Raw genomic sequence first — 17,612 nt, 5'->3', positions numbered from 1 at the left:
TTTAGGTCGCCTAGCAGCACGAACTCTGAAGATAGATGGGGGCAATCAGTTCACATATGGTGTCCAGAGCACAGCTGGGGGCAGAGGGTGGTCTATAGCAGGTGGCAACGGTGAGAGACTTGTTTTTAGAGAGGTGGATTTTTAAAAGTAGAAGTTCAAATTGTTTGGGTACAGACCTGGATAGTAGGACAGAACTCTGCAGGCTATCTTTGCAGTAGATTGCAACACCGCCCCCTTTGGCAGTTCTATCTTGTCTGAAAATGTTGTAGTTTGGAATTAAAATGTCTGAATTTTTGGTGGTCTTCCTAAGCCAGGATTCAGACACAGCTAGAACATCCGGGTTGGCAGAGTGTGCTAAAGCAGTGAATAGAACAAACTTAGGGAGGAGGCTTCTAATGTTAACATTAATGAAACCAAGGCTATTACGGTTGCAGAAGTTGTCAAAAGAGAGTGCCTGGGGAATAGGAGTGGAGCTAGGCACTGCAGGGCCTGGATTCACCTCTACATCGCCAGAGGAACGTAGGAGGAGTAGAATAAGGGTACGGCTAAAAGCTATGAGAATTGGTTGTCTAGAACGTCTGGAACATAGAGTAAAAGGAGGTTTCTGGGGGTGGTAAAATAGCATCAAGGTATAATGTACAGACAAAAGTATGGTAGTATGTGAATACAGTGGAGGTAAACCTAGGTATTGAGTGATGAAGAGAGAGATATTGTCTCTAGAAACATCATTGAAACCAGGAGATGTCATTGCATGTGTGGGTGGTGGAACTAATAGGTTGGATAAGGTATAGTGAGCAGGACTAGAGGCTCTACAGTGAAATAAGCCAATAAACACTAACCAGAACAGCAATGGACAAGACATATTGACATTAAGGAGAGGCATGCTTAGTCGAGTGATCAAATGAGTCCAGTGAGTGGAGAGGTTGGTTGGGGGTCGCGGCGATTTAGACAGCTAGCCAGGCCATCGGTAGCAAGCTAGCATAGGATGGAGGTCTGTTATTAGCCACCTCTTGCGTTCCGTCAGTAGATTAGTGGGGTTCCGTGTGGTAGAGGGGATTAATCCAAATCACACAACAACAAAAATAAAAACAATAGATATAGTTATAGAGGCCCAAGAAGAAAACATAATAATAATAAAAATAAATAAATTGTCCGATTGTCTATTCAGATAGCAGCCGGTAAGACAGCTAACGGTTAGCAGGCCGCAGATGGGCGTTCAGGTAACGTCGCGACGGAGGAGCCAGCCGGATCTCCTTCGGGTAGATAACGTCGGCAGTCCAGTTGTGAAGGCCAAGGTGGGGCTCCACGTAGGCAGTAAAACGGGTCCGGATAGGTGACTGCAGCCCAGGAGTGATTGATGGAACTCAGGAGTGATTGACGGAGCTGGCTAGCTCCGGAATAATTGATGTTTGCTCCGGAATCGACGAAGGCCGATAGTCACACGGATAGCAGCTAGCTAGCTGTGAGATCCGGGTATGAATGTCCAGAGAGCAGTCGAAATCCAGGGACATGGAGAGAAAAATTGGTCCGGTATGTTCCGTTCCGAGCCGCGCTGCGCCGTACAGAACTGGCGATAGATTTTCCAGCTAAAGGAGAGCTGATGACCACAAACCGTGGTTAGCTGAATACTAACGATTTGCCAGTAAAGAAGCTAACTAGCTTCTGAACTAGCTTCTGATTAGCTTCTGGCTAGTTTCAGGCTAGCTTCTTGGAGGATTGCAGATTTGAGGTAAATAATACTTTTTTATAAATATAAATTGGTGAGGCGGGTTGCAGGAGAGTGTTTTGAAGATGAGTTGATAAAAAATAAAATGTATGTGAAAAAAGTTGTAAATATATATATATACAGGACACGACAAGACGAGGACAAAAGACGTCTGAACTGCTATGCCACCTTGGAATGAGAATGTATCACCAACTGCTCGGCATTCGACCGTAAAGCGCTTACAGAGGGTAGTGTGAACTGCCCAATACATCACTGGTGCCAAGCTTCCTGCCATCCAGGAAGGCCCAAAAAATTGTCAAAGACTCCAGTCTCCCAAATCATAGACTGTTCTTTCTACTGCTGCATGGCAAGCAGTACCAGAGCACCACATCTAGGTCTAAAAAGCACCTTAACAGCATCTTCCCCCAAGCCATGAGACTGCTGAACAATCAAATGGCCACCCAGACTATTTACATTGTTATGCATTTGATCCCTGGTCCCCAAATGGCTTTTCTCCTCAAAAGGAGCAGATGTGAAAGAGAACTTTACCAATGTCAACTAGATTGAATGATTCATTCTGACAATTTATGACATTCTGGTGAGCTCTATTTAGTCTTCAAGGGCAACATAACGGCTAATGACAGAAGAGAAGCAGCATGTAGCATAGAAACCTATTTAAATACAGTCTCTGACTGTAACCTACAGCGCAATTTCTATATTAGCAGGTTAGTGTCTGGTGCGGGCCACAGATTTTCACTTTATCAACTGTAGTCAGGTGGATGCAGATGGGTTATTAGCAATTGCGGGCGAGTGCAGATGAACAAACAGCTGACCAGCGCACCACTAGTGGCTAGCACTGGGATTTAATACGTGACCCTCGGAGTGGGAGTCTGCAGTTTAAAGGCACATCCACCATCCCCTAGCAAGCCGCAATCCTACTTGACGGTATTTTTTTATAGACTTTTTATTTGACCTTTATTTAAGTAGGCAAGTGAACAAATTCTTATTTTCAGTGACAACCTAGGAACAGTGGGTTAACTGCCTTGTTCAGGGGCAGAACAACAGATTTTTACCTTGTCAGATCAGGGATTCGATCTTGCAACCTTTCGGTTACTAATCCAATGCTCTAACCACTAGGCTACCTGCCGCCCCTAAGTAACGTTAATAGGCGCTCAGATAGCTTCCACATTTCGCCAGGTCCAAATGTAATCTGGTACCTGCAGAATCGGCACCTTCTGGCGTATTCCACAAGAAAATGAGCTGGTTTTATGTTTCATGAGTCCCCTACAAACAAGAGAGCTGTGATCAATATAGTTTTATATAAACACCATTTGTTTTAGTTAATTTTAATAACCAGAATCAGAACCAGGAATCCCCTTCAAAAGATATTGATTTATTTCAGATTCATCTTTTTTTTCTCAAAGTAACATTGTTGAGAAAGTGTTCGGTCTGTTTTTATACGTACAGTAGATTGCATATGGTTTATATATACTGAGAAATTAGGTATTTTCCCTTCAATATACAACCGCTATCCTCCCCTCACAGCCTACATTGTCAATCAACACTACACAATATTTGACTCAAACGTAATGTTTGCATGACATTGTAATGTTTTGTCATTTCACAAAAAATTGTGAAATAATCAGCTTTAGGACAAGTAAAATAATCTTGTCCTAAACTGATGTTTTTATCGTACCTTCAGTTAAGAGCCGTGCTGTAATAATGCTATGTCATTTCTTGTTCCTACTTGATTCAGAACCTGAGGGTGTGAAAGAGATAGACAAGCCAGACCCCCTTAAGAAAGGTACATGTATATGGATTTAGTTTCCATGCTCACCCATTCATGTCTTCAGTCAACTCAATACCCTTCAAATTTGGACTCATCAGACTAAAGGACAGATTTTCACCGGTCTAATGTCCATTGCTTGAGTCTTGGCCCAAGCAAGTCTCTTCTTATTATTGGTGTACTTGCAGAGGACCTGTGCAGAGGTAACTCTGGGTATTCCTTTCCATCCGTGGTTCTCATGAGAGCCAGTTTCATCATAGTGATTGATGATTTTTGTGACTGCACTTGAAGAAACTTTAAAAGTTCTTGCCATTTTCCTAATTGACTGACCTTCATGTCTTAAAGTAATGATGGACTGTTGTTTCTCTTTGCTTGTTTGAGCTGTTCTTGCCATAATATGGACGTGGTCTTTCACCAAATAGGACTATCATCTGTATATCACCCCTACCTTGTCACAACACAACTGATTGCTCCAAAACATTAAGAAGGAAAGAAATTCCACAAATGAACTTTTAACAAGTCACACCTGTTAATTGAAATGCATTCCAGGTGACTACCTCATGAAGCTGGTTGAGAGAATGCCAATAGTGTGTAAAGCTGTCATCAAGGCAAAAGGTGGCTACTTTGAAGAATCTCAAATCTAAAATATATTTTGATTTGTTTAACACTTTTTTGGTTACTACATGATTCCTTATATGTGTTATTTCATACTTTTGATGTCTTCTATATTACTCTACAATGTAGAAAATAATACAAATAATGAAAAAGGTGTGTCCAAACTTTTGGCTGGTACTGTATATAGGTTCAGAACTTTTGTGAAACACAACAGCACAGTTGAAAATATATGGCAAATATAATAAACCAAAATATAAATTCAAAAATGTCAAAGATTTTACTGAGTTAAAAGCAAATCAATTAATTAGGCCCTAATCTATGGATTTCACATTACTGGGCAAGGGTGCAGACATGGGTGGGCCTTGGAGGGCATAGGCCCACCTACTTGGCAGCCAGGCCCAGCCAATCAGAATTAGTTTTCCCCCACCCCCCCCCCCCCTCCCCTCAGACGATCCCGCAGGTGAAGCCGAATATGGAAGTCCTGGGCTGGCAGGGTTTACACGTGGTCAGCGGTTGTGAGATGGGTTGGATGTTCTGCCAAATTCTCAAAAATGACATTGGAGGCAGCTCATGGTAGAGAAATTAACACTCAATTTTCTGGCAACAGTTCTGGTTGACATTCCTGCAGTAAGCATGCCAATAGACCTTTTGCACAACGTAGCAAGGCCCACTTCCCTCAACTTCCTACCCGATACATAGCTTCCTGTACGGATCGCGTCCTGTCAGCCTGATTGTAGCCATACTAGCCTCGAAGTCACTCATTTTATCATTACCTCAGTATATTGATATAATCATATTTCTATCGCATTTTTTTATAGTTCTTGTTGATCTTGTTTATCCGTTCTGTTAGTGATTCTTGTAAGTCGATGATTTTGTTCTGTGTCTTATTTTGTCTCTTAGCTAGCTAGCTATTAACGCACTTTCTAGTAAGCTGGCTAGCAATTAGCCAACACACCCTCCCTTATCAACCATGGCACTGTTTTACATCAAGGTGCTGGCAAGAGCTGCCAAAGATAACAGTGGCGGATGTACATCGTCTGGCCAAGACAAGTAACGAAGCACCGATCAGGACTGTTTGAAACAGTCCTCAACTGCCAGCTTCATTAAATAGTACCCACAAAACACCAGTCTCAACATCAACAGTGAAGAGGTGACTACGGGATGCTAGCCTTCTAGGCAGAGTTGCAAAGAAAAAGCCATTTCTCAGACTGGTCAATAAAAATAACAGATTAGATGGGCAAAAGAACACAGACACTGGAAAGAGGAACTCTGCCTAGAAGGCCAGCATCCCGGAGTCGCCTCGTCACTGCTGACGTTAGTCTAGTGTTTTGTGGGTATTATTTAATGAAGCTGCCAGTTGAGGACTTGTGAGGCGTCTGTTTCTCAAACTAGACACTACAATGTACTTGTCCTCTTGCTCAGTTGTGCACTGGGGCCTCCCACTCCTCTTTCTATCCTGGTTGGAGCCAGTTTGAGCTGTTTGGTGAAGGCTGTCATCAAGGCAAAGGTTGGCTACTCTGAAGAATCTCAAAAATAAAATATATTGCGATTTGTTTCACACTTTTTTGCTTACTTCATGATTCCATATGTGTTATTTCATCATTTTTGATGTCTTCACTATTATTCTACAATGTATAAAATAGTCAAAATTAAGAAAAACCCTTCAATAACTTTTGACCGGTAGTGTATATCTGGCTAAGGCATGCACAAATTGTTGCTTAGGAAATGTAATACATAATGAAAATGTTCAAATTGAATTACACAAACAGATATTATTCAGACCTCTCCTGCTAAATCATACACTTCCAAAGACAAGATCAAAACAGTCCGTATACAGAAAGGAATTGATGTTCCATATCTACAAAAGTTTTGGGCTTTTGTAGAATACCTAGATACTTATGCTCATCTTTTGTTTGTTAGCTGTGTTTGTTACTAGAGTACTGCTCCACTTATCACGGCTTCTCATTGTTTTTATTCTTGTTTGATTTACAGTCTGAAGCTTATAAAGGGAAAGCCAAAGGGGCAGCTATAGCAAAATATGGATGGCTCTTATTGCAATATCTGTCCCATTCAGTTCCTCACACATAATATAACTTAATGGGATGCAGTAAAAATGTTGGTTTTTCATTTTTTTCAGAACCTGCTCTGAAAGAGAAGGTCATGCCAGCCCCTGCAAAGAAAGGTATTAGAATTTACTCCCACTTCTCTTACCTAATGAGTTTTTTTGATAACAATCCTAGCATCCTTGGTATTTAATTGTTGTTTATTATGTAACGGTAGCATGTAATTCATGTCTACACTATATACAGTACATTAGATTACCAATTCCCGGATGTCTGACTTTGGGAAACTTTTTTTATAGAAATTGTTAGTTGTACTTTATGTATGCCCTAACCTCCATTATAACTATTATCATTGATCTTAAATTGGTGTCTTTGTTTAGAACGTGAGGCTCCCAACCAGAAGGACAAACCAGTATCTCAAAAGAAAGGTACTGATTCAATTCAAGGTATTTTTTTTCAGGGAAACGTTCATTTAGCACAAGATAGAATTACGTGTCTTTTCATTTATTTTGATTCAGTTGTGGTGAAATATGTATATTTGTGTAATTTGATTCAGAACCTGCTCTTAAAGAATATACCAAACCAGCCCTTCTAAAGAAAGGCACTGACACGGTTTAAAATCTCTAGTTTATTTTCAATACTCTGTTATTCTAAGTATAACTCATAAAACTCATAAAAGGTATATATAATACTTGAAGCATCTATTCTATTCCAATAACTAACACTTGAAGCATTTATTCCAAGTGTGTCAAACATCCCACATTATGAATTCAGGAGTATTTGATGGCAAGGCATGATATGCAGTGTGGCTCCCCGAACCTCAGTGAAGACGGCCTCAGTGCAAAATGGGGGGCACCCCTGATTTCACATCTGATTTGACTGTGGTAATAATGGACAGATTAGTTTGCTAATTGTACAGTGTGAGAGGATATCCATATTTTCCTGTACACTGACCAATCATTCTGATATGATTCTGTTTGTTTGTAACTCATTTCGTAATACTTGTTCATGCTCCTTAGACTATGTTTACAATGGTAGAGATGCTGTATGGGTGCTTGCTTCCAAGTTCTTTATTACTGCTCTTTGAAATACTAAACAAATATTGTTTTTTTAATGCTTTTATTTAACTTGGCAAGTCAGTTAAGAACAAATTCCTATTTACAATTACAGCCTACCAAAAGGCAAACGACCTCCTGCGGCGACGGGGGCTGGGATTAAAAATAAAAAATGTAATTAAAATATAGGACAAAACACACATCACGACAAGAGAGACACCACAACATTACATAAAGAGAGACCTAAGACAACAACAAAGCATGGTAAAATAGTTTCCTCCTATGTTTTTAGTTCCTGAGGCTCCCAAAGAAAAGGCCAAGCCAGCAGATCCTACAAAAAGTAACCATTTTTTGTCACACTTTTAAACAAACTTAATTTTCTCAACTGTCCATTAAATTTTTTTTTTTTCACAGAACCTGATGTCATTCATAGAAATTATTATATTACAAAGGAGAGAGTTAAAGTTGTCTATGAAAAAAAGTATTACAATTCATTCCAAATAATATGCATATTAAATATTTCTGTGAATTAAACTAGAGATTGTTTAGAATGTTGAGATATGTCACTTTTCCAGAAAAAAGGGAAGATTTCACATGGGATTACATTTCTGACTAAATATATTATAGCAGCACCTATGAATGCTTCATAGAGCATTCATGAATTCTTCATAAACACATCATAGATGTTTAAACCATTTAACAGAAAAGTCATACTACATTGATGATAAAAGGACCTTACATCAGTTACCCTTTCACTACCCATATAGCATGGGATTTGTTCATGATTTGTTTCAAAAGCATCTATATATTTATCATTCTATAGGCTGCTGTACATTTAGGTTGTTAGTGTGGATTCTGTTCCTGTCGGCATGTCCCTAGTTAAACGTCACTTCATTCCATTTGATTTAGTCTCTCCTGAAAGAGAAGACCAAAACATCAGATACTTAAAAAAATATAGATATTTTTTTGATTGAACCTTTATTTACTCGGCAAGTCAGTTAAGAACAAATTCTTCTTTACAATGACTGCCTACACTGGCCAATTGTGCGCCACCCTATGGAACTCCCAATCACAGCCGGTTGTGCCGATACTGCCTAGTCAAATAAAGATTAAATAAATACAAAATAAATGATCATGAAATGGATGATGGGTGGGTGGCAGGCGGGTTGAATAAAGACAAGATAATACCTTAAATCCATAGGCCTAAATGTATCTTTCCTGTGCAATTTATATCTATAGGCTACATTAGAGGGTTTTCTTTCATTATTTTTGCATTAGTGCAAAAGCCTATTACCTAACTGTATATGGCCAAATGCTTTTGGAAACCACCAGAAAAAGTTCATGTCAATTCACTGAGGCAAAACGGACAATGACCAGTTGCATCACTGCCTGGTATGGCAACTGCTCGGCATCCAACCGGAAAGCGCTACAGAGTGTAGTGTGTACTGCCCAATACATCACTGGTGCCAAGCTTCCTGCCATCCAGGACCAGAGGAAGGCCCAAAAAATTGTCAAAGACTCCAGTCTCCCAAGTCATAGACTGTTCTTTCTGCTGCTGCATGGCAAGCAGTACCAGAGCTAGGTAATAGGTCTAAAAAGCAGCGTTAACAGCTTCTTCCCCCAAGCCATGAGACTGCTGAACAATCAAATGGCCACCCATACTATTGACATTGTTATGCATTTGTTATGCATTTGGTCCCTGGTCCCCAAATGGCTTTGGTCCTCAAAAGAAGCAGAGATGAAAGAGAACATTACCAATGTCAACTAGATTGAATCATTCATTCTGACTATTTATGACATTCTGGTGAGCTCTATTTAGTCTTCACGGGCAACATAAAGGCTAATGACAGAAGAGAAGCAGTATGTAGCCTAGAAACCTATTTAAATACAGTCTCTGACTGTAACCTACAGCGCATTTTCTATATTAGCAGGTTAGTGTCTGGTGCGGGCCACAGAGTTTCACTGTATCAACTATAGTCAGGTGGATGCAGATGGGTCATTAGCAATTGCAGGCGAGTGCAGATGAACAAACAGCTGACTAGCGCACCACTAGTGGCTAGCACTGGGATTGAATACGTGACCCTCGGAGTGGGAGTCTGCAGTTTAAAGGCACATCCACACACCCAGCACATTGCATATGGTTTATATATACTGAGAAATTATATATTTTCCCTACAATTTACAACCGCTATCCTCCCCTCACAGCCTACATTGTCAATCAACACTACACAATATTTGACTCAAATGTAATGTTTGCATGACTTTGTAATGTTTTGTCATTTCACAAAAAATTGTGAAATAATCAGCTTTAGGACAAGCAAAATCATCTTGTCCTAAAGCTGATGTTTTTATCGTACCTTCAGTTAAAAGCCGTGCTGTAATAATGCTATGTCATTTCTTGTTCCTACTTGTTTCAGAACCTGAGGGTGTGAAAGAGATGGACAAACCAGACCCTCTTAAGAAAGGTACAGTGTATGGATTTAGTTTCCATGCTCACCCATTCATGTCTTCTGTCAACTCAATTCCCTTCGACTGTTATTTAGATAGGGTCTCATTCAAAACTGTTCTGTATTTGACTTGGAACCTGAAGCTACAAAAAAGAAGGCTAAGCCAGCAACTGTATCGAAAGGTACAGGTGTCGTTTTTGTTCATTTTAATCACTGTTGGATCTCTGTTAATTCTCGGTTTTCATGTCCTGCGGATCAGATGACCCCTGGATATAGCTTTGTTTTCTATATGTACAGTGCCTTCAGAAAGTATCCACACCCCTTAACTTTTTTCAATTTTTTTTGTTTTACAAAGTGAGATTAAAATGGATCTAATTGTCATTTCTTTGTCAACAATCTACTCAAAATACGCTGTAATTTCAAAGTGGAAGAAAAATTCTAACATTTGTAAAAATAACACACTAACATATCTTGAATATTCACCTTTGGCAGAAATTAGAGCTGTGAGTCTTTCTTGGTATTTTGTATTCGTATTTATTATGGATCACCATTAGCTGCTGCCATAAGGTTCCATAAGGCATTTTATTAATCTGTTTTTTAAAACAAATTTTACTGCTTGCATGAGTTACTTGATGTGGAGTAGAGTTCCATGTAGTCATGGCTATATTTAGTACTGTGCGCCTTCCCATAGTCTGTTCTGGACTTGGGGACTGTGAAGAGACCTCTTGTGGCATGTCTTGTGGGGTATGCATGGGTGTCCGAGCTGTGCGCCAGTAGTTCAAACAGACAGCTTGGTGCATTCAACATGTCAATACCTTTCATAAACACAAGCAGTGACGAAGTCAATCTGTCCTCCACTTTGAGCCAGGAGAGATTAACATGCATATTATTAATATTAGATCTCTGTGTACATCCAAGGGCCAGCCGTGGCCTGTTCTGAACCAATTGCAATTGTCCTTTTTTGTGGCACCTGACCACACGAATGAACAGTAGTCCAGGTGCGACAAAACTAGGGCCTGTAGGACCTGCCTTGTTGAAAGTGCTGACAAGAAAGTAGAGCAGCACCGGACTTCTCCCCATCTTAGCTACTGTTGTGTCAATATGTTGGACCATGACAGTTTACAATCCAGGCAAACTCCAAGCAGTTTAGTCACCTCAACTTTCCCAATTTACACATAATTTATTACAAGATTTAGTTGAGATTTAGGGTTTAGTGAATGATTTGTCCCAAATACAATGCATTTAGATTTAGAAATATTTATTTAACTTATTCCTTGCCACCCACTCTGAAACTAATAACTGCGGCTCGTTATTGAGTGTTGCAATCATTTCAGTCGCTGTAGTAGTGTAGCTGTATAGTGTTGAGTCCTCCACATACATAGGAACTCTGGCTTTCCTCAAAGTCAGTGGCAATTCATTAGTGAAGATTGAAAAAAGTAAAGGGCCTAGACAGCTGTCTTGGGGAATTCCTGATTCTACGTGGATTATGTTGGAGAGGCTTCCATTAAAGAACACCCTCTGTGTTCTGTTAGTGTGTGTAAAGTCATAACACATAACTTTTGCCAGCAGCAGACTATGATCGATAATGTCAAAGGCTGCACTGAAGTCTAACAAAACAGTAACCACAATATTTTTATCATACATTTCACTTAGCCAATTTGTGTAAGTACTGTGCTTGTTGAATGTCCTTCTCTATAAGCATGCTGTAAGTGTCTTGTGAATTTGTTTACTGTAAAATAGCATTGTATCTGGTCAAACACAATTTTTTCCAAAAGTTTACTAAGGGTTGGTAACAGGCTGATTGGTTGGCTATTTGAGCCAGCTTTACTATTCTTAGATAGCGGAATTAATTTAGCTTCCCTCCTGAGGGCACGCACTTTCTAGTAGGCTTCAATTGAAGATGTGGCAAATAGGAATGGCAATATCGTCCGCTATTATCTTCCATCCAAGTTGTCAGACCGCGGTGGCTTGTCATCGTTAATAGTCAACAATAATTTTTTTCACCTCTTCCACACTAACTTTACGGAATTTATAAGTACAATGCTTGTCTCTCATAATTTGGTCAGATATACTTGGATGCGTATTGTCAGTGTTTGTTGCTGGCATGTTATACCTACTTTTGCTAATCTTGCCAATGAAAAATTCATAGGAATCACTACAAAACATATTGTATGACCTCTTATACACTATATTAGGCCCAGACTTTGGAACTTTGGATTTCCTCGATATGGCTAGTATATTGTGATCACTACATCCGATGGATCTTGATACAGCTTTCATGAAAATTTCTGCAGCATTTGTAAAGATGTGATCAATAATTAATGATGATTTCATTCCTGGTAACCTATCCTGGTAGGTTGACTGATAACCTGAACCAGGTTGCAGGCACTGGTTACAGTTTGAAGCTTTTTCTTGAGTGGGTAGCTTGATGAAAGCCAGTCAATATTTAAATCACCCAGAAAATATAACTCTCTGTTGATATCACATTCACTATCAAGCATTTCACACATGTTATCCAGATACTGACTGTTAGCACTTGGTGGTCTATAGCAGCTTCCCACCAGAATGGGCTTAAGGTTAAGGTGAGCCATATTACTTCAGCAGTATTTGACATGAGATCCTCTCTAACCTTTACAGGAATGTGGTTCTGAATATAAACAGCAACACCTCCACCATTGCCATTTCTGTATTTACTGTAAACGTTATAACCTTGTATTGCTCCCCACTGTATCGTCAAAGGTATTACCTAAGTGAGTTACAGACATAGTCAGAATATGAATATAATCTGTTGCTAACAAATTATTATTATTATTATATTTCATGAACCTTGTTTCTTAAAATCATATATTAACGTGGACTATTTTGAGCACTTTTCTTCCGGGATGCTTACTTGCTTTCATTGCTTTACTGGGAAGCTTAGCAGCAGTAGATGTGCTCATGTTCTTTATGTTAGTGCAGGATGAGCTGCTCACAGTGGACTTCCTCCTAGGGCACACCGGCTTAGTGCTAACAGTATAAATGTGGTTCATAGGCACATGATTACTGCATATAATAGTTGTATGCGTAGTAGAGGCATTCGGGGCAGGTAAAGGGATATCAATTAGTTTACTTATATTGTGTCTACTGATGCCCCTGGTGTAATGTACAATTGCTGAAGCATTATGACAACTACATGTCACAACAGTAGGGATTAGCTGAGCTGGGCTTGAATCATTGATAAGTCATTGTCTCAATGCAGCCTTATAACAGTTACAGTTTCAACTGTTCAGAACTGCCCTTCATAATGTCATTAAAACTCACATGGACTACAATAGAATCGATTTCCTTGTCCTGGCGTAGTACTTTCGGGAGCAGCTTAGTAATGTAATTTGCTCGAGCTCCGGGATAAGACTTTGTTTTTGCACAAGGAACGGTCACATTTCTTACCATGGAGCAGCCCAGAATCACGGCTGGCGAGAAGGACAAGGAAATCTGCCCACTCCCACGCTTCTCAGGATTCAGAGAACCCTTTATGGACGGGAGATAGACAGGATAACTTGGAGGCCTGCCACATGCAGGGACAGAAGGTTGTCGACTTCGTAGTTGTAGGCACTGCAGTCGCAGACACAGGCACCCCCAGCAGCGAAGGTGCAGGAAGATCAGGCTCCAGGACGGCGAAACTAGTCACTGTTTGTATCCTCTCCGGGCCTCTCGTTGGGAGTGTATACTGCTTTGTGAGAAGTCGCCGTCTTCAGCTTCCACGGCTCGTGACATGCAACCATTGTTGATTGTCTTGCTCCTCTTGCTGAGCTCCTTCTACTCCGCTATCAGATGGGGGAGCTCCAGGCAACACCGGCCAGTGAAAAGGCGGAGATGCATCCAACAAGCGGGAATGCAGCCCAGCCACGGGCGTAGAAAATGTTATCATTTATCACTCTACGTTTCCCCAGTTTCTTACGTAGGCTGGGGACCTGCAATAAAGCCACCACAAGCCTATAATCCTCGGCAAGTAAACCATTTTCGCATTGGAACTCCAAGTGGTCCGGTTTATCCCGAAACAGTGCCTAATATACAGTATACAGCTCCTACAGCGCTGGAACCATTAATTTATTTCTCCAGAGAAAGAGGGCTCCATTGCAAAACTCATCTGATACCAACTTCGTTAGCTTGATGGCTAACAGCTTAGCGTGTCCATCAAGCAGGCTTAAACTTGTCTGTTAAGGGGGATTCCAGGACAAGAAATAGCGGTCCTTGCTGTTAAAAACTAACCGCGTCGCGTAATCCACGCAAAACCTAGTTCTGTATTTGTATTTATTGAAAATTGGTTTTGTTTCAATCAGAATTAACAAACCGAGTGTTTTCCAGTTTACAATGTTCATCTGCGCACATGACGTGATGACGTGACGTGAATTTGCTTTGCGAAGTATCTCAGGCAGTAAGTCTCTAAATGCTTTCCACACCTGGATTGTGCAACATTTGCCCATTATTCTTTACAAAATTCTTCAAGCTCTGTTGATCAATGCTAGACAACCAATTTCAGGTCCTGCCATAGATTTTCAAGCAGATTTAAGGAACTCAGGAACATTCACTGTCTTATTGTAAAGCAACTCCAGTGTAGATTTGGCCTTGTAATATAGGTTATTGTCCTAATGAAAGGTGAATTAATCCCCCAGTGTCTGGTGGAAAGCAGACTGAACCAGGATTCCCTCTACAATTTTGCCATTCTGTTTCTTTTTATCCTGAAAAACTCCCCATTCCGATTACAAGCATACCCGTAACATGATACAGCCACTACTATGCTTAAAAATATGGGGAGTAATACGTAGTATTGGATTTTCCCCAAACATAACACTTTGTATTCAGAACAAAAAGTAAAAATTGCTTTGCCACATTCTTTGCAGTATTACATTAGGGCATTTTTGCAAACATGATGCATGCTTTGGAATATTTATATTCAGTGTCGGCTTCCTTCTTTTCACTCTGTCAATTAGGTTAGCACAACCATTAAACTCACCATGGTGAAATCTCTGAGCGGTTTCCTTCCTCTCGGGCAACTGAGTTAGGAAAGACACCTGTATCTTTGTAGTTATTGAGGGTATTGATACACCATCTGTTGTACCTATTGCTGTTGCAACTTCTTCACCACACTGTCTGTGTGGGTGGACTATTTCAGTTTGTCAGTGATGTGTACGCCTAGGAACTTGAAGCTTTCCTCCTTCTCCACTGCAGTACGGTCAAAGTGGATAGGGGGGTGCTCCCTCCGCCTCTTTCCTGAAGTCCACAATCAGCTCCTTTGTTTTGTTGAGTGAGAGGTTATTTTCCTGGCAACCACACTCCCAGAGCCCTCACCTCCTCCGTGTAGGCTATCTTGTCATTGTTGGTAATCCGGCCTAGCACTGTTTTGTTGTCTGCAAACTTGATGATTGAGTTGGAGGCGTGCATGGCCGTGCAGTCATGGGTGAACAGGGAGTACAGGAGGGATCTAGGCACGCAACATTGTGGGCCCCAGTGTTGAGGATCAGCAAAGTGAGGGTGTTGTTTCCTACCTTCACCACCTGGGGGCGACCCGTTAGGAAGTCCAGGACCCAGTTGCGCAGGGCTGGGTTCAGACCCAGGGCCTTGAGCTTAATGATGAGCTTGGAGGGTAATATGGTGTTGAATGCTGAGCTATAGTCAATGAACAGCATTCATACATAGGTATTCCTCTTGCCCAGATGGGATAGGACAATGTGCAGTGCGATGGCTGTTACATTGTCTGTGGATCTAGTGGGGCGGTGTTTGAAATTAGCTGTTCGACTGAGGGACCTTACAGATAATTGTATGTATGGGGCCCAGAGATGAGGTAGTCATAAAAAAATAATGTTAGACACTATTATTGCACACAGAGTCCGTGCAACTTATGTGACTTGTTAAGCAAGTGTTCACTCCTCAACTTAATTAGGATTGCCATAACAAAGAGGTTGAATACTTATTGACTCAAGACATTTCAGCTTTTCATTTTTAATTAATAACAATTAAAATTCCACTTTGACATTATGTGTTATTGTGTGTAGGCCAGTGACAAAAAAAAATCTAAATTTAATCCATTTTAAATTCAGGTTGTAAACACAACAAAAATGTGTAAAAAGTCAAGGGGTGTGAATTCTTTCTGAAGGCTCTGTATGTTCTCTGTGTGTGTTTTTCAAGACTGTGAAATCAATTTTTGTAATGTAACAAAACTATTTACATAATAGATTCACACCCCTTTTGATAACTTTACAGAACTATACAACCCCTTTTGACAAACACTGAAATCAGTGGAGGCTGCTGAGGGGAGGACAGCTCATAATAATGGCTGTAACGGGAATCAATGGAATGGTATCAACCACATGGAAACCACGTGTTTGATGTCATTCCATTGTCTCTATTCCAGACATTATTATGAAATGAATGTATTTTAAACATTACGTAGCTCCCAACACTGAATGATAAAATCTTCATATAAAATGAAATACAGTGCCTATAGAAAGTAATCACACCCCTTTCTTTTTCCACATTTTGTTGTGTTACAGCCTGAATTTTAAATGTATTCAATTTAGATTTTGCGTCACTGATTTGCACCCAACTGCCGTAATTTTGCTGGACCCCAGGAAGAGTAGCTGCTGCCAAAGCAACAGCTAATGGGGATCCATAATAAATACAAAAAAATACAATACAATACCCCATAATGTCAAAGTGGAATTTTGTTTGTATAATTTCTTTGAAATAAATTAACAAAAATTAACCCATTTGTTATGGTATAACTAAATAAGTTCAGGAGTAAAAATATGCTTAACAAATCACATATGTTGCATGGACTCATTCCTCAATCAAGTAAGTGAATTTCAAGCACAGATTCAACCACAAAGCCAAAAAGGTTTTTCAATGCCTTGCAAAGAAGGACACCAATAGTGTTGAGTCATCCGCATACATAGAAACTCTGGCTTTACTCAGTCAGTGGCATGTTTTTAGTAAAAATTGAAAAAAGAAAGGGGCCAAAACAGCTACCATGGGGATTTCCTGATTCAGACTGGATTATTAGATAGGCTTCCATTAAAGAACCCCTTTTGTGTTCAGTTAGACAAGTAACTCTTTATCCACATTATAGCAGGGGGTGTAAAGCCATAACAAATACGTTTTTCCAGCAGCAAACTATGATCAATAATGTCAAAAGCTGTACTGAAATTTAACAAGACAGCCACCACAATAATTGTATCATAAATGTCTCTCAGCCAATCATCACAGTCATTTGTGTAAGTGCTGTGCTTGTTGAGTGTCCTTCCCTACATAAGCATGATGACATTCTGTTGTCAATTTGTTTACAGTAAAAGAGCATTTTATCTGGTCAACACATTTTTTTTCAGAAGTTTACTAAGGGTTGGTAACAGGCTGATCAGTTGGCTATTTGAGCCAGTAAAGGGGGCTTTATTATTCTTGGGTAGCGGAATGACTTAGCTTCCCTCCAGTGCTAAGGTCACACACTTTCTAGTAGGCTTAAATTGAATATGTGGTAAATAGGAGTGGCAATATCGTCTGCTATTATCCTCAGTAATTTTCCATCTAGATTGTCAGACCCTGGCGGCTTGTCATTGTTGATAGACAACAATAATTTTTTCACCTCTACCACACTGACTGCGGAATTCAAAAGTACAATACTTGTTTTTCATAATTTGGTCCGATATACTTGGAAGTGTAGTGTCAGCATTTGTTGCTGGCATGTCATCCCTAAGTTTGCTTATCTTGCCAATGAAAAAGTCATTAAAGTAGTTTGCAATATCAGTGGGCTTTGTGATGAATGAACCTTCTGACTAAATAAATGATTTTCTTTCCAAAAATGTAATTTAAGGTGCACCAAATATTTTTACTATCTTTGTTTCATAGTGTCGTTTTAATTTTTTTTTCTTTAGTCTAGTCACATGATGTCTTAATTTGCAGTACATTTGC

At 40.0% G+C, this 17,612-nt stretch overlaps 1 protein-coding gene across 1 annotated transcript in view; it reads left to right on the top strand.

The window, feature by feature from the left end:
* si:ch211-266g18.10 (titin) overlaps positions 1–17,612 on the top strand; it is a 156,254-nt gene that overhangs the window by 125,589 nt on the left and 13,053 nt on the right. Inside the window, exons 86-90 of the mRNA XM_042330732.1 lie at positions 3,462–3,509; positions 6,244–6,288; positions 6,550–6,615; positions 7,517–7,564; positions 9,642–9,689. Of these exons, the coding sequence (XP_042186666.1) occupies positions 3,462–3,509; positions 6,244–6,288; positions 6,550–6,615; positions 7,517–7,564; positions 9,642–9,689 (255 nt within the window). The remainder of the gene's footprint in view (positions 1–3,461; positions 3,510–6,243; positions 6,289–6,549; positions 6,616–7,516; positions 7,565–9,641; positions 9,690–17,612) is intronic.

Source organism: Oncorhynchus tshawytscha, linkage group LG12, assembly GCF_018296145.1.
Source record: "Oncorhynchus tshawytscha isolate Ot180627B linkage group LG12, Otsh_v2.0, whole genome shotgun sequence".
Lineage (NCBI taxonomy): Eukaryota > Metazoa > Chordata > Actinopteri > Salmoniformes > Salmonidae > Oncorhynchus > Oncorhynchus tshawytscha.
Note: the sequence above shows the minus strand (reverse complement) of the source record. Positions and strands in the feature narration are given on the sequence as shown.